The sequence below is a fragment of the Symsagittifera roscoffensis genome, chromosome 3, assembly GCF_963678635.1.
Source record: "Symsagittifera roscoffensis chromosome 3, txSymRosc1.1, whole genome shotgun sequence".
Lineage (NCBI taxonomy): Eukaryota > Metazoa > Xenacoelomorpha > Acoela > Convolutidae > Symsagittifera > Symsagittifera roscoffensis.
Window position 1 is genome coordinate 56,665,806 of NC_087064.1, and position 24,916 is coordinate 56,690,721.

The 24,916-nt window shown below is 36.3% G+C and overlaps 4 protein-coding genes and 2 non-coding genes across 12 annotated transcripts in view; 4 read left to right on the forward strand and 2 right to left on the reverse strand.

Moving 5' to 3' along the window:
• LOC134842389 (uncharacterized) overlaps positions 1-1,545 on the forward strand; it is a 41,911-nt gene extending 40,366 nt beyond the window's left edge. For all 7 annotated transcript variants that reach the window (XM_063858700.1, XM_063858701.1, XM_063858703.1 and 4 more), the window contains 2 exons: positions 260-483; positions 753-1,545. In XM_063858700.1, coding sequence (XP_063714770.1) covers positions 260-483; positions 753-927 — 399 coding nt within the window. In that variant the 3' untranslated portion in view covers positions 928-1,545. The remainder of the gene's footprint in view (positions 1-259; positions 484-752) is intronic.
• A 6,129-nt stretch (positions 1,546-7,674) lies between these two features.
• LOC134842392 (acyl-CoA:lysophosphatidylglycerol acyltransferase 1-like) lies at positions 7,675-15,895 on the forward strand. The gene is made up of 5 exons (XM_063858708.1): positions 7,675-8,039; positions 9,785-9,999; positions 10,784-10,926; positions 14,646-14,740; positions 15,359-15,895. Exons 1-5 carry the CDS (start codon positions 7,793-7,795, stop codon positions 15,736-15,738), a joined length of 1,080 nt encoding a protein of 359 aa, XP_063714778.1. The 5' UTR covers positions 7,675-7,792; the 3' UTR covers positions 15,739-15,895.
• On the reverse strand, positions 9,279-9,351 carry Trnak-cuu (transfer RNA lysine (anticodon CUU)). The gene has a single exon. It is a non-coding gene; the product is annotated as a tRNA-Lys (tRNA).
• Trnak-cuu (transfer RNA lysine (anticodon CUU)) lies at positions 15,068-15,140 on the reverse strand. Its single transcript has one exon. It is a non-coding gene; the product is annotated as a tRNA-Lys (tRNA).
• Positions 15,896-18,445: 2,550 nt separating the features above from the next.
• The window catches only part of LOC134841763 (E3 ubiquitin-protein ligase UBR4-like), a 54,318-nt gene continuing 47,847 nt past the window's right edge, over positions 18,446-24,916 (forward strand). Inside the window, exons 1-4 of the mRNA XM_063857800.1 lie at positions 18,446-18,952; positions 20,696-21,954; positions 22,261-22,526; positions 23,310-23,658. Coding sequence (XP_063713870.1) covers positions 18,446-18,952; positions 20,696-21,954; positions 22,261-22,526; positions 23,310-23,658 — 2,381 coding nt within the window. The remainder of the gene's footprint in view (positions 18,953-20,695; positions 21,955-22,260; positions 22,527-23,309; positions 23,659-24,916) is intronic.
• The window catches only part of LOC134841764 (V-type proton ATPase subunit H-like), a 183,374-nt gene continuing 179,369 nt past the window's right edge, over positions 20,912-24,916 (forward strand). The window contains exon 1 of the mRNA XM_063857801.1: positions 20,912-20,921. The gene's annotated coding sequence lies outside the window, so the exon portion shown is untranslated. The remainder of the gene's footprint in view (positions 20,922-24,916) is intronic.

Below are 24,916 nucleotides of genomic sequence, written 5' to 3' on the forward strand. Positions count from 1 at the left end.
TAGTTACAAAGCACATGAAACAAGTATTATGAACAATGAAAAACTAAGGGCACAGTATCCATATTGGAGTCTGCATCAAAAATGGCGATTTTTTTTATGTCAAAGTTTATTACGCTTGCGAATCGTAATAACTTGCTGATACTACGTGCACAAGAATAAGAAATGATTCTGTTGTCCCAATAACGTCGTTTAAAAATATTCGGAAAATTTCTTAGAATCAAAAAGAAGTCAGTGTGTTAAAGAATGTAAATTACTGTAGGGCGATTCAAGCCAGTGGCAGCAACACAACTACAGTAGTTTGAAAAAGTGGCCTGAACAGAACTTAGCGGAACATAACCAGGCGCGATCTCCAGTTGGAATGGGAATGGGGTCGAATTCAGCTCTGAATGCAACAAACCTCACCGTCAATACCAGCGCTACCTCGGAATCTGGACACCATGGGGAGTCCCTGGATCGTGAAGAAGCCCGACGTCAAGAAGAACCGTTAGTCTTTTATCCGATTCAGTGACATTAGAGCCCTTTAAGTAATAGATCCTCTGATGATAAATCAACTCCAAAACGATCTTTAATCAATTTCAGCTCAGTAAGGTTTAGTATCAGTAAGCTCGGTGAAGACGCTTATTTAGGTCTTGTGATACTTATGATTTCTTTTAAAATGCAATTCAAATTCATTCGCTAAAAGGAAAAATTCGCTTTTGAAAGATTCGCTTTTTTATTCACAAGCAGTGGAAAACGCTGAATTATGATTTCAGCTACCGTGTGAAGTTCCGCTACGACCCATCCAGCCACGACGAACTGGCCCTAGAAGAGGGAGAAATAGTGTTTGTAACAGAGAAGTGTGACGACGGCTGGTTCATCGGATACCCACAGAAGAATAAGCTTCTCTGTGGCGCATTTCCAGGAAATTACGTCGTGAAAATAAGTTGAATTGTTATTGTAATTTTGTATCAAAAAACCTACCCAGAAATTGATTCGAATCTTCGAGAAAGTTCATATCATATTTGCAGTATTAAAACTTTTTAAAAAGTTACAACCAGCGATGTTAAATTTTCTGAAACCCTACATTTTCTTCGCTTGTATTCTTCGCTTGTGCTCTAAGATGGCACGCCGCATAAAACTGTTAGGATATATTGATATCATTTTATATTAGTTCGTTACTGAACAAGAAATGGGAAGGTTTCTTTCTTTGCAGTTTCAGATTAAGAAATCTTCGACCAAGTGCTGAAAAGAAAATGTCATTTTCTTTAACTGGATTCTTACATTCTATCGTTGCAGTTCTATCTTTCATTACATATCGCATATGCTCACTTAATGTTCCAATTGACAAAGCGGAGCCATTTTTCTACATATCAACATTGGATTCCAGAAGTTTCTTCTGGACTTGTATCATTTAAGGGTTGTTTAGAAAGGAATTAATAGAAATAAAAACGTTCAAATTGTGAATAGAAATAATTGTTTCATGAATTGTAAATTATATAGATTTATTCAAGTCATTCACCTAAGTAATTGCGCAACAGAGCGAATAAATTTATTTTTCCCTTTCTGTTTTCTGGTTTTATCTATTTCATTGCTTTCAAGGAAATTCGCAGTACCAGTCAAGAAACAAAGTCCGTTGAAATGCTATCGAAAATTCTTATCCCTTCTGAAGAAAAAAAAACATTTTTTTTTCATAAATTCCGAGTGGAATAATGAAAAAAAAAACACTTATTGTTCTGTCTCTTGATTTTTTTTGGTTTTTTTTAGCCAAAATCAAATACCGGAAATCACCGTTAAGCAGAGTCAAGTGATATGTCACATAGAAGCCCTTCCAGTCGTGTCGACAAAAAAGTTTCTAGGTAGACAGCTTGAGCGAAGTGTGGATAAAATTTGGTCACTGCATGATATATAAAGATTGTTGAGCGAGTAAATGATCTTCAATGTTAAGTGTCAATGAAAGTTGTGAAGGCCCATGTATAGGTTGTTTTTTTTCAGGAAATTTTAAATTGTGTTCAAACTCAACTTTGATTTTTCGCGGTTTGACTTGATTTTTTTTAAAATTCATTTAATTTTCTGTGTTAACAAAACCAAACTCGCCTATCGAACAGCTAAGTTCACGAAATGCTAAGTTCACGAAAAACATGAATGACCAGTTCCATAAATGGACTTTAATTTCTGAATTCCCTTTAATTCCCTTTAATTTCTGAAAAATTAGCTAATGAACCAGTTTTCTCAATTCATTGGGTTATTTATATCAAGAAAATGTCGATGAAATGATCTTGAAAAGAGGTAAGAGGGCATTAATTTTTTCATTGAAGTTCTAAAAAATTGAAGTTAATCACAGTGAATTTTTTGTTGATTTTTTGTTTCCGTTTATTTTGGAAAGTGCTCGAATTGGTTCAGGCTCAAATTTGTTTTTTTTGCATTTTGACTTTCGTTTCTTCTCACCTGCGAGAGCAAGTGACATGCAATTGAGAACTAGGCTTTTTTCCGTAAACAACCTTTCATACACGTTCTGCTGCTCAGTTTCTGCAGCTGCTCGGACATGCTCATTTTCTTGAAAATTCAAGTTGAACATTTTATTAGTTCATTTGAGGCAGTAATTATTTTTTTGATCATATTTTTTGAAATACTATTTAAGGGCTTTTGATTTTCGTCCTAATTTCCGTCTCCGGATTTTCCGGTTTTTTCCAAATGCAAAAAATAAACTCTGGTATTTTTCAAGCAAAATCTTTCTTAAGGTTGGGGTATTAATGTATGATTGAAAGAGTTTATTCCTGGTTAATAAAAGACATGTATAATTTAAATGTATGGTAATTGGTTTCCAAATTTTTTTTGAAATTTTTTCTACATTGGAATTTTTCTCACGTTTAAGAAAGTGTTTTCTTTCAAAAATTAGTTTTTTTTTTAATTTGCTCAAGGGTGGCACTAACGAAAGATTGCTCACGCTCTTGTGTGCCTGCATAAACGCCTTGTCTTTTTATTTGGTGTATTCTGTTTTCTAGAGCGTTCGAAAAGTTTTGTGGGGGAAGTTTTATGCCCAACCTGCTCTGGCTGTTGGTTGCCGCGAAGTTCTTGAGCCTCTAGACCCACGGCTTTTAAATAAACAAACAAAATAAATGTTTTGCCATCAGATACCAGAATTTTTCAGAATCAGTCTGTCTATTAAAGATGAAAGATAATCTAAAGAGCCTTTGTTTCTAAGATAGTTTGAAGGGTTGCTCTTAGCTATCCAATTTGATTTGCGTTTTGTACAGTGTTTAGCTGGTTTGAAAAAAAAACGCTGGTCTGTCTGGTTAGGTTCATACAAGAATGTGTAAATTTAAAATGTCCTATTGACGATGATGAACTAAAACTTTTTACTCGCTATTATCAACTAACCTTTTTGGCCGCGCCTCGCTGGTTTTGGACATAGTTTCATTGTGAAATGATAATTAAATTTGCTGAAAAAATGCTACCTACCATCGAGATTTCTAAAAATTATTGCAGCAAAACGTTTTTATTTATTTTGTACCCAAAAAATAAAAACAACTATTTGTTTAATGTTGTTAGGTTAATACAAAAATTCAGTAAAAAGAAACAAAATTTGCTGTAATGTTTCCCTGTCATGAATCTTTTCTACACAAGTGGAGCGTAGTGTCATATTACGAGATTCCTCTTTTTTTTCCAACGCAAAAACAATGTTCATTTATTTGATGCCTTTTTTTTGTGTCAATAACGTTATCTCTGGTAGCTCAGCCTTGTATCTGGTGTTTGGTGGCTAGTGTTTAAAGATTGTTAAACGCACATGGCGCAGATATTAGGAGGTGTGAAACTTAATCTCCAGTCGTTAGTTCGATTCCGACACATAACAGATTTTTTATTAGTTTTTCTTTTTTAATTATTTTTCACCTTTTGCCCCTATTAGAATTAATTTTTGTGGATTTAGTTTTATATTCCTTTCCTGCTCTTTAGCTCTTCGAAACTTGATAGCTTGATTCATGATAAATTTAAATTTCTTGGCATCTGCGACTCTCTGGCCTAGAGGAAATGAATAGGCCTGGCACGGTAAAGGATCCTAGGAGTACCTTTTTCAAACTGAAACTATTCGGTTTCAGAAAAACTCTCGGTCATCCGTGGGTCCGATTATTGTTGGCCGATCTGTTTTGTCGGCTTAGTTGGCACATCGGAGTTTGTTTGTGCTGTAAGCTATTTTCATTATTGTTGCAGGTCTTTTTATGGATACGCTTTTGTGATTTACGCCTACTTATCTGACCTGGTTTTTCCTTTTGATTTTTTTTAGCTGGAAAGCTTCGCTCGGCCTAAATGGTTTCGGTTCATTTTTCATCGGTTTTTGTGAGTGACCTTTTTTGTGTCGTTTTAAGGTAAGCAGAACTTTATACGCCTCCTCCTCTCTTTCCGCGGAAACACACAAAAGGAAAAAATTAGAAATTCAGGACTTTATTTATGACAGAAATTTTGTTTTTTGGCTCATCAGGTTTTTTTTCTTAAGTTGTCGCCTTAATTGACGCTCGGTAGTTATAAATGAATAATTTGCTGGTCGTGTTTTCCTTATTTTGAGCGTAAAACGAGACAAAGTTATACTTTTTCGACATCTTGCTTTTCAGTCTTCGTTTCCTAGCTCACAATGCTATGTTTGTGTTATATCACAGGTGATGCGAATCTCCGTTTTGCCTCTGTTTTATAGATTTTTGCACGCTGAATAAAAAAAAATCGGAACACATGTTTTCTCCATAACACATCATGAGATTACGGATGTATTCATTTTAGTCTAATTTGCAATCTGGGCACAATTTGATCTAATGGCACAATTTACTATAACTTCAAAGTCATAGAGACCTTTGCAATTATGTCAAAACAATTTGCTTTTATCTCTATTCATTAAAAAAATTCTTTCAGGGTTCGCTGAAAAAAGGTAACTTTTCCCGTTTTTGTACTATGTATTTACAAGAAATTGAGATTTCGCTTTTTTCCAAACTAACTCGCACTAATTTGAATTTGTGCTCAATGTTTGGGCCCAGTTCCATTGGCGGGTGCTTTAGTTTCCTTCTAGTTTCTCTGCTTCACATGAGCACGTAATATTCACTGCTAGATGATGTGTAAATTCTAATAGGCAGCTTAGAAAGTAACTTGAATTATTCATAATCTGGAAGCCCGTAGACTGATTCCCGTTTTGGTGTATTAAGTTTTTAATCAAGCGAGCAGTCGGACATTATGTTGTATTACGAGTTCATGTTTTTCCGATCTAACTCGCATTAAAAAGAGCTCATTTTGGTGCTCTTCTGCTGTACAGCATTAGTTATTCAATATAATGTGTTTATCCGCTTTATTGGAAGCTAGTGTTTGGATAATTTCATAAGCACAAGGGGTAGATTTGAGGTTTTGAGACCATTTTTTGGATTTTGTTGCTTTTTTTTGTAGCTTGTTTGCCTGTGTCAATTTTTTGGCTTTCTATCCATTTTGAAGACATTTTGAATTTATTTTACTCTCTAGGTTTGCGATTTTCTGTGATAATGGTTTTCTGATAGCTTTGCTCAACGATTATTTTCAGACCTACTTCAATCACCAAGTCGTATATTTGAAATGACTCATGCAAGTGGTTTACCTTAAGGCTATAACACATCGAACGATGCGATAACATTACCTGAGTTTGTCAAACACTATCATTTATAGGAGAAGAATTACAATTCTTTGTTTCAGTTAAGCTATGAGCTGACACGCACATCTTCTCGGCCAGAGGTTTCAAAGTATCTGCTACAATAGACCAACTTTATTTATTTATTCAGAAGTGCTGCTATATTTTTATTCTGTGAGGCATCCTAGGATCATTTTCAACTTATCTGAAATTTGGCGATGAATTTTTTTTCGAAATCTAAGTCGACTCCGGCTTCAAATCAGGCTGAGATAGACCTGATGGAGACAATGCAGAAGCTAGAGATAGAAATGATGACTGACATGTACTCCAAATTGTCGGATGTGTGCCGTGAAAAATGTGTCGGCGTGGAGATAAAAGAGGCAGAATTGACAAAGGGAGAGGCTGTTTGTCTTGACAGGTCATCAAATTCAATCAGATTTTTATTAAAATACTTGCACATACAAAAAAATCAACGGATGGTTTTTACTATTTTTACACGAGGAGCTAGTTGGAGTTCTCTTACTTGTACTTATTGTTTCCGGCATGTTCTCCTTTAAATTTTGAACCTTTTTTCCAGAAACAAACCGTTTAATCCCGAGTTTGGTTAGAAAAATCAAACATCAGTAATGTTGTTTTACAATCTTCGCGACATAAAAGTTAAACCTCCTTTTGCCCGTTGCCTGATGCCTTTAGTATGGGGATAATGTTTTAATCAATAACTGAACTAAGTCGGCTTGAATTTTGATTGGACCAACAGATGTGTGTCCAAATACATGGAGCTACACGAGTCCGTAGGAAAACAACTGCAGGAGAAGCAGAGTGTACAGCCGGGCGCAGCTGGGCCCTCTTCTCCCGGATGAATTGCGTTGATCTTTTGCTTTATTTTTTGGATGCAAGTAAGATAATTGGATCCCTGAAACATATTTGAAACATATATATTTATATATGAAACAAGCTTCAGAATTGTATTGTTTTTCCGACCATTGAAAATGGGGAGGAACTTTGTATTCGGCTGTTTTAGTTTTTTTTCCGCGCGAAATCAGGGACCACAAATAATCATCGGAATGAGTTGTGTGATAGATCATATTAAAGCCCTTTCAGTAGTGATTCGAACGACGTTTAAAAATGTCCAAAAACAAAATTTTCCAGTGTCGAGAAAAACTAGTTAGTAATTTTTTAAATTTTCGTTCAAATCCGAGCGGGTAAAGCAAGGGAGCAGGCTTACAACAGTTTATTTTTGCTTAATTCATACTGTAAAAACTTAGTTTATTTTTGGATTTTTTGGTGCTGTTTTGAAAATCGAAAATACAAAATATTTTTTTTTTGATTTTTTTTCAATGATTTTGTGTTGTTTTTCTAGTCAATTTTTCTAGAAAACTGTTGTCAAGTTTGCTTATTATGCTATGACTGTCGAGTATGCCTAGCTTTTCATTCAGATTCTTTTATCTCACATCACAGAGAAAAAAGGAAAAGCGACACTAATTTGAAAATTTTTGGTATTTTTTAAGACTATGGTCAGAACATTGTGCTATTTACACTGTACCGGCTATCCATGTCAAACTTTGAACTTGCATTGTTGAAAAATTAAGATATTATTGTTTCAGCCAAAGTTTGATTGTTTCTTCAATTTTGTTTGAAGCTATTCGTTTGGGGTAAATAACCCTTGCATGCTGAAAAACAAGTAATACTTGAGCTTAGATTCTGGGACTTAAAAAGCTACCACTATTTTTTTTATTATGCGGGGAGTTGTTTAAATGCATTGGGAAATAATTTTTGCTTTTATTAGGAGGAGCTCATGCTCTTTATACCTAAACTGAAAAAAGCGCGTCGACATACAGCGGAAATTTCCCCGTGAAGCTTACAAAAGGAAAATAAAGGAGCACTTAACATCTCAACCTATGTGGGTATGCAATTTTACTATTTGAAAATGAAAAGCTACCAAGTGCCAATTTATTTTGTGATGGACTGAAAAGCCAGCAAGACTACTTTTTATTGCTTTTAAACAGTCTTTTTCTGTTATTTCCTTATTTCCATATCGTTTTTAATTTCCATGTCGCTTTTCAGAGTAAAATGACCAAATTGTATTAACATTTACATCATGACTAGGCTAAGCCATTACTAGCAGCAGAAGTAGTTCGCAACGCCATATTACACGCTCACGAGTTCAGAGAACCAGTTACCATGACTAAAAGTCCGCCAGAACCATTGCGTCACGTGAGCTTAACACGAAAAGTGCTGGTATTCACTACTCGTCTAGTCCTGACTTCGATCAACCAGGTAGTGGTGGTGCCTGGATGGTGGCTGGTAATGATTCTTGTTCAGCTGTTGAGGTTCGTGGACTACAGTTTCTATCAGAAGATGGAGAGTCTGCTGTACAAACACCTGTTGGATCTGGTGGCCTATTGGGGATGGGTTGAGGGATACAGAGGTGAGATAAGTTGAAGCAGCGCACAGTTCAAGTAAGATTTTGAAGTTCGGCTAAATTAGTCAAAACGGGTCTAGAATTCCATATGAACTGAACAGTGGCAATTGAAGTCAACATTCTTATTCATGCAATTCAGTTGACATACAGAAAAGAAAGCAGAAGCTATATTTACTGAGCTTTGAGATTCTGTTGACTAATCATGCCTCAAAGAGCCGTTCTCATTCACTCAATTAGCCTTTTAAATGTGACACAAACTCTAGACACGTTTTCATTATGCCATTTTGTTATCACGTTTGTCTGTGAGCAAAGAAAGATTAAATGAATTGCATTATTTTTTGCTATATTTGGTACAGTTTTTCGCGATAGAAAATCAGTTTTTTTTATGTTTGATGGGCGGATCTAGGATGTTCGCGAAGAGTTTCAAAAAAAAAAAGTTTTCTCGATCTTAATTTAGGTCGACCAAATTGATTTTTCGATGTCACCAAAAATTCCTACAAGACCTCATTTTTAGCCAAAATTTCACAGACAAATGTTTGAAAAAATAATGTTTTTTGGTGATATTTTGAAATTTTTTAACCGAAAATTGTTTTTTTTTTGCGGCGCGCACTCACCCCTCAAAATTATTAAAAGGGCGCAAAAATTAATGAAGCGGTCGAACTCGTGAGAGGTTTTCGATCCCTAATCTGACCTGACCCTGCTATCTACTTTCCTATTAGCATGAAAATTTTTCTGGATGCCTGGCTTGAAAATAGGTATCACGAAAAATGATCCGCTATGTATTTTTGCTTTTTTTCCTGGAGCATTTAAATTTGAATTTTTTCTAAATCTAAACAAATTCAAAAATAAATAATCCCGGAATTTTTTAAATAAGCACATACGTCTAGCCAAAATGTTTTCAATTTGGTCTTATTTGTTGTTTTTGTATTGTTCCTAATTGTGTCACTGAGGCCATAAAAAACCAAGTTCTTCTAGTTTTTTTATGAGCTTTGGTTATGAATTGATTATATTGATGTTTTTTTTCATTTTAGCTTCTTAAACGTATGAGCTGGTATAATTTCTCTATCGTTATTCAGTTTCAGCGAAAATTAATCGTTCTGTTGAGTGTCTCTTAGTAACCTAATTGCTTAATATCTGGTCTCTTAGTAACCTAATTGGTAAACACGTTTATGAATTATGAAATTAGTACCACGTTTATGATTAGTGACCAGTTTCAATGTTAGTTATGATTAGTGACCATAAACACGCCGAACGTGGGGCTCGAACCCACGACCGTGGGATTAAGAGTCCCATGCTCTACCGACTGAGCTAGCCGGGCGTGCAAATTATCTCATCTTAAATTATTTTGATGTCATTTTGAGTTAATGTATGGTAGCGGGTAGGTCTCGAAGTGTTAGTTATGCTGCATAGCTTCCATTGTTGCCTTTTCTGCTCTTTTTACCGGCCACTAGTAGAAAAAACTCATCATTTTTCAGCGGTACGGAAAAAGAAATAATCGAAGAATCAATATTTAGTTGAAGAATTTTGAAGTATCTTTATGATTTGATTTAAAAGGGACCCTGATCACTGCCCTGACCATGTTATGGAAGGCTATATTAACAAAACCGTTTACTTACGCGATTTAACTCATCTCCGAATTGGCTGGACGGGTTGTTCCCTTTTCTGAATTCGCCTCAAAATTTCTGGAATTTTCTCTTTTTGATGATGCTCTTTCTTTACACCGAATTTTAAAAAATGTGATGTTTTTGCAGTTATCGAGAGTGGCGCTGATATTCAACAGCTGTCTTCTAAACGGTGTCTCGTTCTTCCCAACCACCAGAGCACAGCTGACATAGTGACTCTGTTTGCCGTGTTCCACAACAAGAGCGAGGTCACTGTGAATGTGATGTGGGTGTCTGACTTGGAACTCATGTTCTCCCATGTTGGGGCTGTGATGAAACTACATGGAGACATGTTTGTAAGACAGGTATGCAAGGAGTGTTGCTGATATCAAGTAAATTATCAAAAAGACAACGCCTAAGCCCAAATTTCTTCCCACTCCGTGAATGTGCCGGGGGCGGTGCTAGAAGTACAGAATGCTCCGACCAAACTTTTTTTCTATTTAAGGTGACCGTTTTGATAGTTTTCATTCGGAACTATATACGTTGTTAAAAAAATTTTTAGAAGTGATTGGAATTACCTAAAATTTGAGAAGTGATTGGAATTGCATAAACTGCCGGTTGCCAAGCAATTAATTTTTTTTGTGGGTGGCGTGAGGAAAAAAACTAAAAAAGTTAAGAACATCAGTAATGGCTTGAATTGATGAGATGACTTTGCAAAATGAAATGGTAAAATTTATCAGCAATAGATATTTTTTATAGATTTTTTTTGAACTTTTCATGCCGGGGAACTGGAACCGCTAACAGCGTAATTAAGATAGTTTCGATCCTCTCAATTACATTACCCTCGCGTAATTGAACAAGAAAACACTAAACTTTCAAACATGTTTTTCTTGACACGAATGTTTTTAATTATCTTTTATATCGATCAATTCACGACTGAAAGAATTTATTACGATGTATCACTCAGGCCCAACTGACGTATTTTTGTAGCTTTTCACATTGAGTGTAGAAAAAAGAAGAAAAACCAACTTGCGACAAAACGAAGTTCCTTTCCACTTTGTATTGTTTTTTTCTTCTCAAAATGGGTCATAGTTTTGCTTACGCCGTGTTCAGCACAAGGAAAAACTGAGTTCTATTCTATTTTTTCAGAAACTGGGTGCTGCCCAAAGAGAGAAGACATTGAAGGACGTGGAGACTCACATGAGGAATAAGTTCGTGGCCAAGAGGAGACGGTGGTGCGTAGTGTTCCCAGAAGGAGGATTCTTCCGGAAGAGGAAAGCAGCCAGTCAGCAGTGAGTTTTCTATTTTAAAAGGAGAAAAATCTCCAAGAAAACACAATAAAATTGGATATCATTAAATTCTGAGAAAGGGTTCCCCCCTTTTTAACTCTAAACAACTTAACACCCTACAATTTCACTCCCTACTTTTTGTTGCCTTAGCAATATAACATCGCTACATTTTAAAACAATTTCTATGACTTAACACCGTTTTAATCCAAATGAAAAGAAAACTTACTTCAAAGGGGATTTCGGTAACCATCAAAGAATTAAACGAGAGAAATTTTTGCCATTTAAAGCCAGACAAATTTGCGCTACTTAATTCGCGTAAGTTTTGAATAGAAATGACCTTGCAAATGAATTCAATGGAACGTTTCAAACCAAAATGAAATGGCCTTGCTAATATTTTCAATGAATCATTCCAAAATGAACCAAAAACAAGCAAAAGTTCAATGAACTTCAAAAGCCCGCAAATAATTAGACGTCCTTTGACTAATATGACCTAATTTTCTAGACATTTTCAGCCGGTATAGAAATTAAAAAAAGGTTTAACCAATGCCAAAAAACTTAAAATCATTATTTTTAGAATCATTCTCGAACTTAAACTTATGACTTGATCGCTTTGTCAGCTTTTTTCGAACTGTTGGCACATAAACGCAAAGCTAAAGGGTTTGCCAGCCCGTAGTCCAAACCTAGCATCCCGAAAATAAGGGCGATTGTCCTGGGATTAAATTGCTAAGGCACGAGTCATGTTCTTGCGTTTAGTTACGTTTCCGGGAGTCTGCAAGGAAACGTCTTTTCAAAAAAAGCTGACAAAATTTTCAGTAGGATTAAAATATGAATTTTAACAAGACTGCTCGTATCAGGGCGAAGCCCTGAATGTTCCGACTGCCTTTTAAGGTCTATGGAGCATTAATACAATGAAAAATTTCAATGTAATAGAAAAAATAAAATAAAAACTTTTGAAAAAATTTGAGATTTTATGTAAAAACATCCCCCCACACGTCATATTAAGTACAAAGTGATAGATTTTGCGCCTTTTAACAAATCAATTATGGCATAAAAGCATCATTGAACCAATTTGGAACGATTTCTAAGACGGATTAAATCTCCGCTTACGCGTTAATAGCGCGAAATTTATCGCGCGTTAATTGTCCCAATTGGCCAAAATGGCAGTCTTTAAACCCCCGTAACTTTATGAAAAATGATCACAGGTAAAATATCTTTTCAAATTCAAGCTCAAGACAACAATAGCTTTCGAATGATATAAAAAAAATTCCGTCAAAAATGGCTAGTTAAAAAGTGAAATTTGTCTGAAGAAAAAAAAACCCACCCCGAGCACAACTATTCCGTTACTTTCGTATCGAAAGTCGGAACAATAATACGAAAGAATAATCAAAAATGAAATGAAATTTACAATGGTTTAACACAAGTTAGATAACGCTCTGAAAAAGTACAGATCAGTTTTGTCTTCGTAAACGGACATTATGTTTTGTACTTTTCATTTAATACTCGATACTTTTTCTTTTTTGTGAACTTATGGCCACTCGATGCATCAAAAGAGTTTTTGCACGGAAGCGTCTTTTTGCAGGCTACCCACTACTTTCCACATATTTGGGTGGGCTCCGCTGAAATATGATTGAATCCCGAAATGCCATCCCTCGACAGCATTTGTTGTTCGAGCAATCCCCATCACGGCCGCATCTCGCCGGTTCCAAAGGTAGGGTGGGAATGGCGACGGGATATTGTAATCCACTAAGTATCTGCCCCAAACAATGCACGAATCAAGCCCAAATTAATAAATGTTAAACACGATTCTTTCTCAAAAAAGTTTCCTATAAAATCTGGTAAGTTTAGCTTGCGAAAGTTGGCAGTAGTAGACAAAATGATCTTGAGATCTGTAGTAGGCAAAATGATCTTGAGATTCTTAGTAGTTTATTTATTTCATTTTAGTTTTAAAAAATCTTACATTTTTTTTGACAATTTCTCATTACTTTTTACTAAATCGTATTTTGCGATTCGAGCAGAGGAAATACCAGGATCAGTGATATCGATTTTAAAAGTAATAAATTTAAATTAAGAAACTAATGGGAATTGTTGGCATCAATTTAAACTTTTCCGAAACTATTTACATTTTTCTTTGATTTTTTTTGCAAAATTAGACAAAGATTGATAGCAATTATTTCGGGCAAGTCCATTTGCACCCAAATTCTAGTAGATTTGTCGTGAAAACTCTGATTGTTTACTAGTTTCCGCGGAACTCAGAAATGTTGGCGCCGGATCGAATTCTGCTCGGGGAGTTTTAAGTTTTTTAAATTTAAATTGCTCGATTTCAGTTGAAATGCTTCATTTAAAATGAGAGGAGGATTAATTTGACATCAAAGTTAATTGAAATTTAAATGAAAATTTAAGTTCAAATTGTTTTATTTAATTAACAGTTCCACTCAGAGTTTGCCTAGATAAAGTTAATGGGTTAGATTGAATTTCTTGTTTTTATAAAAAGCAAATCATTTCAAAGTTTTTTTTTACATTGATTGACAGGAAATTTCGAAGATATCTGAAAACTCGAAAACTGGAAAGTTAAGGTGGCTCTTTTTTTCCAGAAGTCATGGCTTGAAGGGGCTGTGCGGCAGCATTTGAACAATGGGAGCTTTTAAATGATTTACAATTCATTAATTACAAAATGCAATATTGCGGAGTATTTTTTTAAGCAAGTCGCAAATAAAAATGCCTATTTGGTTGCACTTTTGGTATATTTCCAAGCATAAGCAATTTGATAGCATATGTAGCTGCTTAATTGGCAGCTAGTGATAGTAAATGGTCAGGTGACTGTACCGCAGATGCGGGGACGTGAAGCTCCGTGTCTCCAGGTTCGGATCCCGCACACAGCAAAAGTTTTTTGTGGCTTATTTTGAAGTTTTTTTGCTTTCTTAACCGGGCTGTGTACATCTTATTATGACAAAGCCTGCTGTTAAAATGACCGTTTTATGCGAATACTGTTCCTTGTTTCTTGTAAATTAACAAACGTTTTTTTAATTTTTCTTTTTTATTCGACTTATTAGTTGTCGCCTTTTTTTAGTGGCCTCATATTTTCTCAGAATAAACTTTATTTAAGATATTCGAGACAATCATATGTAATTTTATTTATTGTTTATATACATATATTTTCGAAAATTCCGACTTACCGGTTTTCATCGCATTTTTGTCGGCTGGTTTGCCATGTTAATTTGGCGTTGATTATGGTGGCTCCGATTCGCCTCTCTGTCAAAATTGAGTTCTTTTAAGAGGACATACTCCTAAGTATATTTTGCAGCTCTTTGCCACTATAGTCCACCTTGCCCTGTGTGCGGTATGGTTATTACGCTTGCGATAAGCCAGCGTTATCAAGCCGGAAGATATATATATTTTTTCGGGTTAACAACTAGTTTTACAGAATCTTTTGAATCGTTTTACCTTAGGTTCATATGAAATCAAAAGTCAGGCGTTGATTCGTGCATGTGCCGAAGAGCTAACGCACCTGCCTATGAAGACAAAGGTCAATGGCTGTAATTGTTTATTTGCCTCTGCGTAAATTAGATCCGTACAGAACTTTCTCTCCCAAAGAAATCATAGTATTTTTTATATGCTAGCTAATATGCTATCCCGTTTAAATGCTTTTTTATGTCAAAAATTAATTTTCAGCTGCTTTTACGTCCTTAGAAGAAAAACGGTTATATGTTATGTTTTTTGAACAGATACTCGATCAAGAAGGGATATCCTGTGTTCGAACGACTATCTGGTCCCAGAGTGTTTGGAGTTGAGAAAATATTACAATCCGTCAAAGAAGCAGGTTAGTACCCTTTCAGACTGGACAGGTTAGGACCCTTTCTACCGACTGAGCTTTTTTGCCATTTAAAGGACATCAATAATTCATTGACTAGTGTATTTCAGCAGTAACTTCGGGTAAAAACAAAAGGTCATTCGTCTACGGATTTTTAAAGCTGTTATTCATAATAATTTGTTGAATTTCAAGGCCTGGAAATTTTCAAATACGCGGGTAAATTGAGCGATTGACAAGCATGAAGGCAAGTGTAAAGGCCTAATTCCGTTTCCTGCTAATAAAGGCGCAATGTTTGTATGCATATAAAACAACAATTTTCTGGCTGATCAAAAGAGACGCCCAACGTGGGGCTCGAACCCACGACCCTGGGATTAAGAGTCCCATGCTCTACCGACTGAGCTAGCCGGGCTTGTTACTACACGAGACAGGAAATTAGTTTGCCGCCATTTCAATCAAGGCAGACACTACGGATCGTTTATGGATGCTTTGAGTGAATTTAGAAAAATATAGGACTTGGAACGCACTTTCCCTCGTCATAGTCGTGGTTATTCGAAGTTGTTCCAGAAAAAAACGAGTACCGGAATTTTTATGCTCTCAGATTTGAATTATCCGTTCTTCTGCTTTCAGATCCGAATTATCCGTTTGAGTACCTCCTAGACGTCATAATAGCTTACCAGGACCAATCCAGATGTGTGGGGCTTCCAGACTGGTTAATATCGGGAAAATACCCCGAGAAGGTTCACGTACACTACACAGCAGTGCCGGTATCGACTCTGAAATCTGAAGCGACCGAGGACTTGGAACGCAGTTTGTTCAAGATTTGGGCTGAAAAAGAGCAGAAGATACAAAATTTTTACAAGTTTGGATATTTTGAGAGTGAAGATGAGACACACAAAGTGTGCGTGTTCTCGAATTTTAGATGTGTCTCGCTCAACCTAATGTACATTTTCGTGACTGTGTTTTGTGCTTGGCCCGGTGCTAAATTGCTCTATTCTTTAATTGTTTAATTTGTAGAAGTTCCTTTCATCTCCTGATTAGAGATTGTTTTGGATAGGAATTGTTTTCATCATGGGTATAATTTTAGCTTCATGCTTTCTTGTGAAGACAGATTTATTTAAATAATAATAATTAACCATCAATAGATAATTTAATTACTCATTACAATTGATTTTATTACAATTGATCGAGGTTTGTACCAAAGACAGTGGATATTTCAGTAACGAGGGAGACTTACGAATCCAAGTGACGTCTCTATATGATTTTAGGCGATATTGCTTCTGAGTGAGATAGTGTTTTCGCCAGTAGCATAGTCAGTCCAATCAACCCGAAGCGTCAGGTCATTTTTTGCACGATAAATTGCCCGAAATAAAAGTTTCAAGTTGCGTTGACAAAGGCTAAATAATTCCCGACTGGCTAAACGAATTTTTTTCTTGAAATAATAGGAGTTGCTACTTGACATCAGATTAGTTTAAAACTCGGTGAACAGGCGGAATGCTTGCAGCTAATCGCAAGATCTATCCTTTTCACATTCCAGATAATTAATTGGCTGTGTGAAACCAAATTTATGATGTTTTGACCGTTTTTTTTAAACTTCATGATTTTTCTCGAAAACTACGAGCAAAAATCTGAGATTGTGTGTTCAATAGACAGAACGAGTTGTGAAAAGTTCCACTGCAGAAGCTGCATGCAACGCCATTTTTTACAAAAATTTATGTCCTCGAACATAAATAGGAAAGAAATGGTGCCAAGAGTGACCCTTGTCTGACACTACTGAGAAAACTTAAATTTCTTGAATCAGATAATTCAAGAAATTATAGTTTTGTCAGTAGTAACAGACAAGGGTCAATCTTGGCACCATTTCTTTTTAATCTGACTGTCGACTGGGCAATATCTGGAGCCCTCTAAGGAAAAAATCTTGTAACCGCGCTACACGATATGGTTGTTGCGGATCTTGGATTTCAGATGACGTCGGTCTGCTCGACGATAACCAACCCGGAAGAAGCACAGAAGCTCCTTAATGCAGTGGCTGAAAACGCTGCGTTATCCAGATATTTATTGTCAAACACCAAAAAATAGAAACAGAAAACTTTACCTATTTAAACCGAATATTTTAAAAGTAGAATCTAACTGAATGGCGATATATCAAAAGAGGTCAAAACCCAGATAGGAAAGGCAGCCGGAAATTTTAACAATCTAAAGCATATTTGGAATCAAAGGAAAATTCTCGAAAGCACGAAATACAAAATCTACAAAGGCTGCGTCAGAATTGTTCTGTTTTATGGAGCCGAAACTTGGCCCACCAAAGAATCTTATATCAAACGAATGGATGCGTTCGAAAGTAGGTGCGTGCGAAAAATTCTCCACAATGCATACAGCCTATCAACATTAGACTTATGGCTGAAAGCAAGACTCGATGAAAGTTTATCATTCACCATACAACTCAGAAGTCTGAAATGGCTCGGTCATGTTCTTCGCTTGGACCCCTCGGATATCCCGAATGTACCCCTACAATTTGAAAAAGGCGACGTTGGGCGACGAACCCCAGATGGCAGCAAAAATTCGTGGCGCAAAATAGTCCAGATGAAAATAAAATTCATTTGAAGTCGCCCAAAATTACAATCAAGACATGGGAGAGAGTGGTTCGAACGTTGCAAAAACCTGGTATGAAACAGGAAGCAATGGAGAGATTTGTGTCGGGATATCACTGGCGGGCAACGGACAGCATTGCCTCAAATCGCCCTTCCTGGACCTAAATGTCCTCAACAAAGTCCGTTTTGGGTATTTTTTGTCCTAAACTACCCTACCAAATTTCAGAGTTTGGGTTCAGTCGAATCAGCAGGTTATGATAAGCGCCTCTGCATAAGCGGCTATGCCTTTTTCTTAACATGAAGTTATGGTCCTCGGAAAATTTTTTTTTGACACAAGTCCAAAATTCGAATCCGGCCGGTACTTACCTAACTTGTTTCAAATTTTAATTTTTTGCTGTGATAAAATTAAATTTTCGGACTATCGTTTATATGCTTGTTATCTTATTTCTTGTCTTAGTTTGACAGCATTGATTTTTCTGTAGTTTTTGATGTATCCGCGATTAAGAGCTTAGTTTTCTTCGTCTTTTCAATTTCTTTTATTCACTCTCCTTATATTTCCTTTTATTTAGGAAGTTCCTGTTTTAAATCTGCCTTAAAATATCTGAAGTAATGACAATCAATGGCTTTATCCGGTTCAAAAAATTTTGGATAGAAAATCCGATTTTTCCGCTTTTTGGAAAAATTACTTCGCCTAAGTTGAGTTTGTCAAATGAGCTTGAGAATGGATGAATTGTGGTGGACAAATAGGAACATTTTGGCCTTTCGTATCGGCGTTTTTGAACTGAAAACTTGCAGATATAAAAATTTGACGTCATTACTTTTAATGGCAAATTTAGTTGGTTTCGATGTAACATAAATTCCAAATTGAGATATTTGTTTCCTGTAAACAAGCTCGAGAGAAAGAGAGCCGTTTAAAAGAAATAGATTGAGAAACAGTCGGAAAATAATAAACCATCTAGCTCGCATATTTTAAGAATTTGCGAAGAATAGCATTGCTTCCAGCATCACTCTGTAAAGGATACGGCCTGACCGCCAGCATTGAAATTTATCTAGAAGACATCAAGAACTAGACACTTTAGCCAAAAAGATGCTATTTTGCACTTTTTTCAGATGAAAGTGAATTAAAATGAGTGACAGGATCCCCTCAGATGTGGAGAAACTCAAACGAGTGCTCCGCATTTTAGGAGACTTGCCCGAATGGGAAACACCCTTTGGAGAAGCCCTGGAGAGTGAGACTCCAGAGGGAGGATCGAGTTACCAGGCATCAGCTGCTGGTGGAAACGAGGAGCCTATGGAATTGAATGGTGTGGAATCGAATCGACCGGCAGGAGTTTCGGTCATTGTGAAAGAGGGAATGGAACATGTAGCAGAACATAAGTTTCTGTACAAGAGACTAGACGAAAAAGCAAAGTTTAGACCCGTAGAGTTTGAAAATCTCGAGGACTTGATGGGGATTTTCAAACAGGTCATGATGAAACAGGATGGAGATACGGTTGAGATATCGGAAGGTGGAAATGACAATGCGACATTTTACACCGCATTTTGTGTCTTGGTTTTGCTGAAGATCGAGCAGACACATGCTGAAATGAAGAACTCGAGAGAACCCAAATTGGAGGACAACAAGATAAGCAAAGTTAGTTTTTAATGCTAAATGTTAATCAAAACTACCAGAATTCTTTGACTTTTAATGTATTTTGAAGTACGCTAAGCAAATTAACGTCGATTTCTGACTTAACATCGATTTCTGTGAATGATTGCTGACTTGACTGATTAAAGGCTGAATATTTTATGCTTGCGAAAACAATTGCGAAAAATGTTTTGACTTGGATGACAATTTTTGGATGCATGAATTATCTGAAAATATTGATCGCTAATTGATATAAATTTCCGAGAGTTTTGAAATATAATTTTTGTTCCGACTTCCACAACCCTCTTCCAACTAGGGAACCAACTATCATACTTGTACCCAATATTATACATTTGTAGAGCGTTAAAAAGGTCCCACGATTATAGCAAACGTTGTCAAATCGGAATAAAGGCTTTTTAAGATCAAAAACTAGTTTAACAAAATCACTTGAAGCCTTAGTTAGTTTGATTGATAATAGTTTTGAATTTCTCAGTTACTGGGGCACACTCGGTCTGGAAGTAACGGGTAAGCGCTTTGATCCATTTCTGTAGATTGTTAATTTATATTCAGGCCGAATATATAATACTATTTAGGCCGAAGAAACTTTAGGGCGAAAAAAAAGATATTATACGAAGTCAGAGTTAGAAATTATCTTTTTTTTCGCCCTTAAGTTTCTTCGGCCTAAATAGTATTGGTTGATTTTTATCGGCTTAGCGGTTTTATTTTTCATCTTCTAGGGGAAGTTTTTTCTGTTTAAGAGTAATGAACGTAGTGAAGACTCTTATATTGGTCTTGTTGAATTTTTTTGTTGTTTTTTTTTAGGAAAAAGTCTTAAAATGCTCGAATAACTACAGTTGTGTATTCATACATATTGATGCATTTATTATGAATGCACTTAGGTATATATGCACTTTTTGAGTTCAATTCACTGCAATTTCTAGTCTCGAAAGTGGAAATAGAACATTTTATGATTGACTCTTTTTTGATAACATTAACCCAACTTGAGAAAACTTTACCTATTGATCCAGTTTTCTCAAGTTGGGTTAATTTTATCAAAAAAGTGTCAATCATAAAATGTTCAAGAAATTTTAAGAGCTTAAAGGGCATCTAGTTTTCTTTAAATTCGAAAGTTGCGATTTTTTCAACAAAATGTTTTTTTTTCTGTTCACTTGCGTTCATTACTCTTTTCAAACTGTCAGTTAGCTATGTTTGATGTGTTTGCGGACGGAGAAGTGGGTAATTTTTTTTCAGATGTCATTTTGGCATTTTTTGACTTGGTGGATTCCATTTCGTTTTCTTTCTACTAGCTTGCTATGTTTGTTGGGGTATCGCAAGTTTTGCGAAGCTTAGCTTCACCTCTGTATTGATATTTCGCAACAAATTTTTCGGACACTATGTTCCCAATCCAATATACTGGGTAAAAGTATGTCAGTTGGGTCGCCAAAAATGTGAAATGTAGGTGATTACCCGAAGAAAAATTTGTGGACCTTAAAATGTTTTAAACTGGATGTGCATATAAATAATTGTTTGCTGTTTTTTACTGGTGTTTGCAAAGTGGAGCTTTGCCTCTGTGTTAAATAATATTGCAGTTTATTATCAAATCGTTTTTCTCCTGCTTTTGTAAAAGAACAGAAAATTCTGACTGAACGATTTTTTTTTCGAAAACATGCAGGAAGTTTGTTTTCAATTTATAAAGATAGCTGTGGTCGGAATGTTCGGTGAAAATAGCGCAGCATGTTTTCTTTTTAGACGTGCTTAGAATACCTTCTATTGGCATTCAACAAAAAGCTGTCAAAATTGGGAGAAAAAGTTGCATCATCTAAACTGGACCTCATGCGGTCAGATTTGATGCTTCTGCTATTCGAAATGACCACTGGAGAATCGAATCTGGAATCTGTTCCTGTAGTTCCAGACGCCTGGGAAGACTTGTTCCATGCTTCTCAAACAGACAACGAGGACTGCAATCTTATTAAATCACTGGAGCAAACTGGATCTATCGAAGTTTTGACTGATGAAACAAGACGAACATTAAAGCATCGCCTGAACGACATTCTGAAACAAAAGCCATATAGTCCAAACGTTGGAGTGAAAGTGGATGAGCATAAAGTTCCGATCAAATTGAAGGAGTTTTTCGAGTCGGTTCTTAGAAGTCAATGCGTACCGACTGAATTGGTTGAGCGATGCAAAGAATTAGATCACTTGAAAAAGATTGAATCCAAATCTGGGAAAAATGCTCAAAATGTGAATTCAGTCACAGAAAATTTACCGAGATCAAAAATATCATTCCGAGAGAAAATCCAGAAAGAATACATAAAAACTAAATCAGAACAAAATATCGAACTGGCCCTGGAAAACGATAAAACTGCTTTATACTACAAGCGAAATTTTGAGTTCTTTGCGGGAAATAAGTTTCTCGAAGTGTTGATTTCAGTTTGCGAAAAGCGAACTTCGCTTGTGAAGCTGAAACTAAACTATGCGAATTTGAAACCTTCAGAGTCGAAAGGAATCTTGGACAGTCTTTCTTTCGACAATTGCAAAAATATCCATAATTCAGACGTGTTCTACCAAATTGTAGACGAATTGAAGTTTGTCAATGCGGCGCTGGTAACAGCTTCAAAATATGAATTTTTGACCTTCAAACAAGGCGAAAGCTTACTGAAGCTCTCGACTGAATACATGGCAGCATGTTTGGTCGTGGTTCTCTCACTTGCGATATCGAGTACAGCGGCACCTAAACGAGAAAGTTTCAGAGGGGACGAGGAAAACTTGGCGATTGTGAGAGAGATCGTTCCATATATGGATAAGCTCATAAAGCTGTGTGGAGAAATTTTCAGCGATATTTTAGGCCATCTTGGTAAGAAATTCGAAGCGATTACAGCGTGGTTGATGATCAGTTTTCTTCATGGACTGTCGAAGAGTCAGTACTCTGTGTCGATGGACAGACAGAACTCGGGCAAGAATGTGGCCTCGACCTCCAAGAGAAGTTTCTCAAGGAGCTATAGTTTCAGGTGATCTGTAATTTTAGTCTTTTACACTGAGTTGAAAAAATTCCATTTAATGTTCACTTGGAGACATTGGTGAAGTTTTCGTTTGTGTGACATTAACTTGACATCAATGAACAAGAAAAATCATAGCGAATTTATCAATGTTTTAAATAGATACGTTATTATCTATTTTAGTTAAAACTTTTCCTTTATTTTGAAATTGAGATACATAGTAATCAGTAAATTAATAGATGAGAATATAGAACTATTCGGGAAAAAGATTAAAAAGTTGGACATTCACACTTTGCTTAAGTTGATTTCTTGTTTCAGAGCTGGAACCAGTTCCGGAGTCCTGACCAACGCCATTCTAGCTGTAGTTAAACATGCGTTCACAATAATACCTAATGTGGTGAAATCATCGCACGCCTATATGGACGGAGACAGAGTAGTTCCACATGATGATGCCCCAGGATCATGCACGCTCTACATAAGTGCACTCTTTTCTCAGATCAACCTGACATCGATAATGTTTTGGCTGCTGAAAGTTCTGTTCAAACGGGCAGTTGCCTTGACACCAGCACCAACGCTGGTGACAGGTCAGTTAAATTAGCGTTATAATTACTTAATTGTAATGGTGTAATGGTTCAAGTCATCTTTTTCTTAACCGCAATCGCACGTTTCTATGTTGATTATCTATGTTAAGTTTCATATAGCTCAGTTTGGATACGGATTAAAGTGGTTCAGACCTGCGACTCTTAATCATGGAGCTCCGGGTTTGAATCATGTTGTTTCCATAACCTTTTTGTTTTTCAAGTCTCACGAGTTTTCAACCGTTTTTTGTTCTCGAGTTTCTGCCAAATGCAGCTTTCCTCATGGTTCACTTATACAGAAATTTCACTGTAGCATTGAAAATTGCATAGCATCTGTTCTCTGCTTTATTTTGGCTAGTGTTTGTCATTAAATAAGCGTCAGTGCCTGAGTGGTTAGTGCATCAGAGTTATGATCCTAGGTCGCAGGGTCGAATCCTAGACATAGCTGAATTTTTACTAATTCGAGGCTAATTTATACTTTTTCTTATTGCACTTTATAGAACTGTCTTTTGTGGTGGTCTCGATATTGACTGCGAAGCGCAGCTTCGCCTCCGTATTAAAAATTTGCTGACCTTGGGCAAATCGTCTGATCAATTTAACGGAAAAATCTGGTATCCAATTGAACTGAGGAGTTTGATTTCTTATTTAACTTCGATCAAAAAACTGAAAAATGGCAGACCTAGAACAAATCGTCTAATCAATTTCACGGAAATACCGAGTTATAATTGATAGGTAATTGATATCAATTTTTTTGCTGTATTGATTCAATTTGTGATATCTATATTTTAGCCTCAGACTCCGTATTAAAAAACGAATCGAGCAATCCAGTTTTCGTTTCTGTAAACAACAACACCGGCAACAGTTCAGAAACGACATCAGAAGCAACACTTATTGCGACGTCGTCGAATGACCAACGCGCCGACCGAGCTCTAGCTGAGTTCAGCAGGTTGGCAGCTCTGGCTCAGATGAATGAGTTTGGATTTGGTGCCGCGGGAAGTAGTGCGGCGGAGACACCCGGGGCTACTACTATGACGATGGAGGCGGACTGGACGCAATCGGATTCTTTGGTGCAGGCGGCGCCAAGTGCAGAGGTAGCGACAGGCGCGGTGGAAGAACCACCCGATAATAATACTTACAGGTTCGATTTAAATTGTGTAGCGTACACTACCTCGTCTAGATCAAATCTTTTTTAAGTTCACTGAATATATTGAAGACTCCTATAACAGGTCTTCTTGATTTTTTTCAGCAAAGAAGTCTTAATTGATCTAATAACTACAGATGTGCATTTATATGCATTTATGAATGTACTTAGCTATGTATGCACTTTTGAGTTCAATTTTCGTTCATTTGCTCAAAGTTAGGTAAATTGCGCTCTCCAAATTCGAACGTAGAAATGGCGCAAAAAATAACGTGATCCATTTCTAGTTTCAGAAAAGGAATTTAATTTTCAGTTTTCCCAGCGCAATATTCGACACAGTTAATTTAATCAAAAAAGTCAATCTTAATTGTTCTAGAATTTTAACGAGCGTAAAGGGCATCTATTTTCTTCTTAAAACATCGAAGGATTTTTTATTTGGTTTCCTTGCGTTTATTGACTTTTCCGTTGCTATTTTCATTTAGGCTAATAAATTCGGTCTCTTATATAATTTCATCCATATTTGTTGCAAAACAAATTTTCGAAAGATCTTCAATCATTAAAATGCAGTTCTACGAATTACTAGCAGATAGTTCGTTTTCTATCTCCAATTTACCTCAAAATTTTTAACCATTGCTCTTGTTTACACTCTCGAGCGTAGTGTATTAGTATGACTCTACTTTTCTCAAGCCTAATTCGCAAATGAAAGTGCTCATTTGGTGGCTCTTTTGCTATAATAATGATCTGTAGACTTTGAAATTTTGTAGCATCTATTCTTTGCTCTTTTTTTGGCTAGTGTTTGCCGATCTTTAAGCGTTAGTAGTACAGATGGGAAGTGACTCTTAATCTAGTGGTGGGAGGTTGAACGCCGCACTTAGCTCTAGTTTCATTTGTCCAGCCTAACTCGCAAATGAAAGTGCTCTTTTGGTTGCTCTTTTGCTATAATCACGATCTCACGATCTGTAGACTTTGAAATTTTGTAGCATCTGTTTTTTGCTTTTTTGTTGACTAGTGTTTGCCGATCTTTAAGCGTTAGTGGTACAGATGGAAAGTGACTCCTAATCTACTTGTGGGAGGTTGAACGCCGCACTTAGCACTAGTTTATTTGTATTCAGTGGCTTTTTTGTTGCATAGCATCGGCAGATTATTAGCATCTATAGCTGTGTCATTGGTGGCTAGTGTTAGCAATTTTTCAAAGGTCCGTGGCGCAGATGTGAAAAAGGGTGCAGGTTTGAATTCGACACAGTAAACGTTTGACTAA

Coding starts and splice junctions, on each gene's coding strand:
- LOC134842392 (XM_063858708.1), top strand. CDS start 7,793: ATGACTAAAAGTCCGCCAGAACCATTGCGTCACGTGAGCTTAACACGA. Junction 10,927..14,645: donor AGGAAAGCAGCCAGTCAGCA/GTGAGTTTTCTA, acceptor TTTTTTGAACAG/ATACTCGATCAAGAAGGGAT. Junction 14,741..15,358: donor ACAATCCGTCAAAGAAGCAG/GTTAGTACCCTT, acceptor TTCTGCTTTCAG/ATCCGAATTATCCGTTTGAG.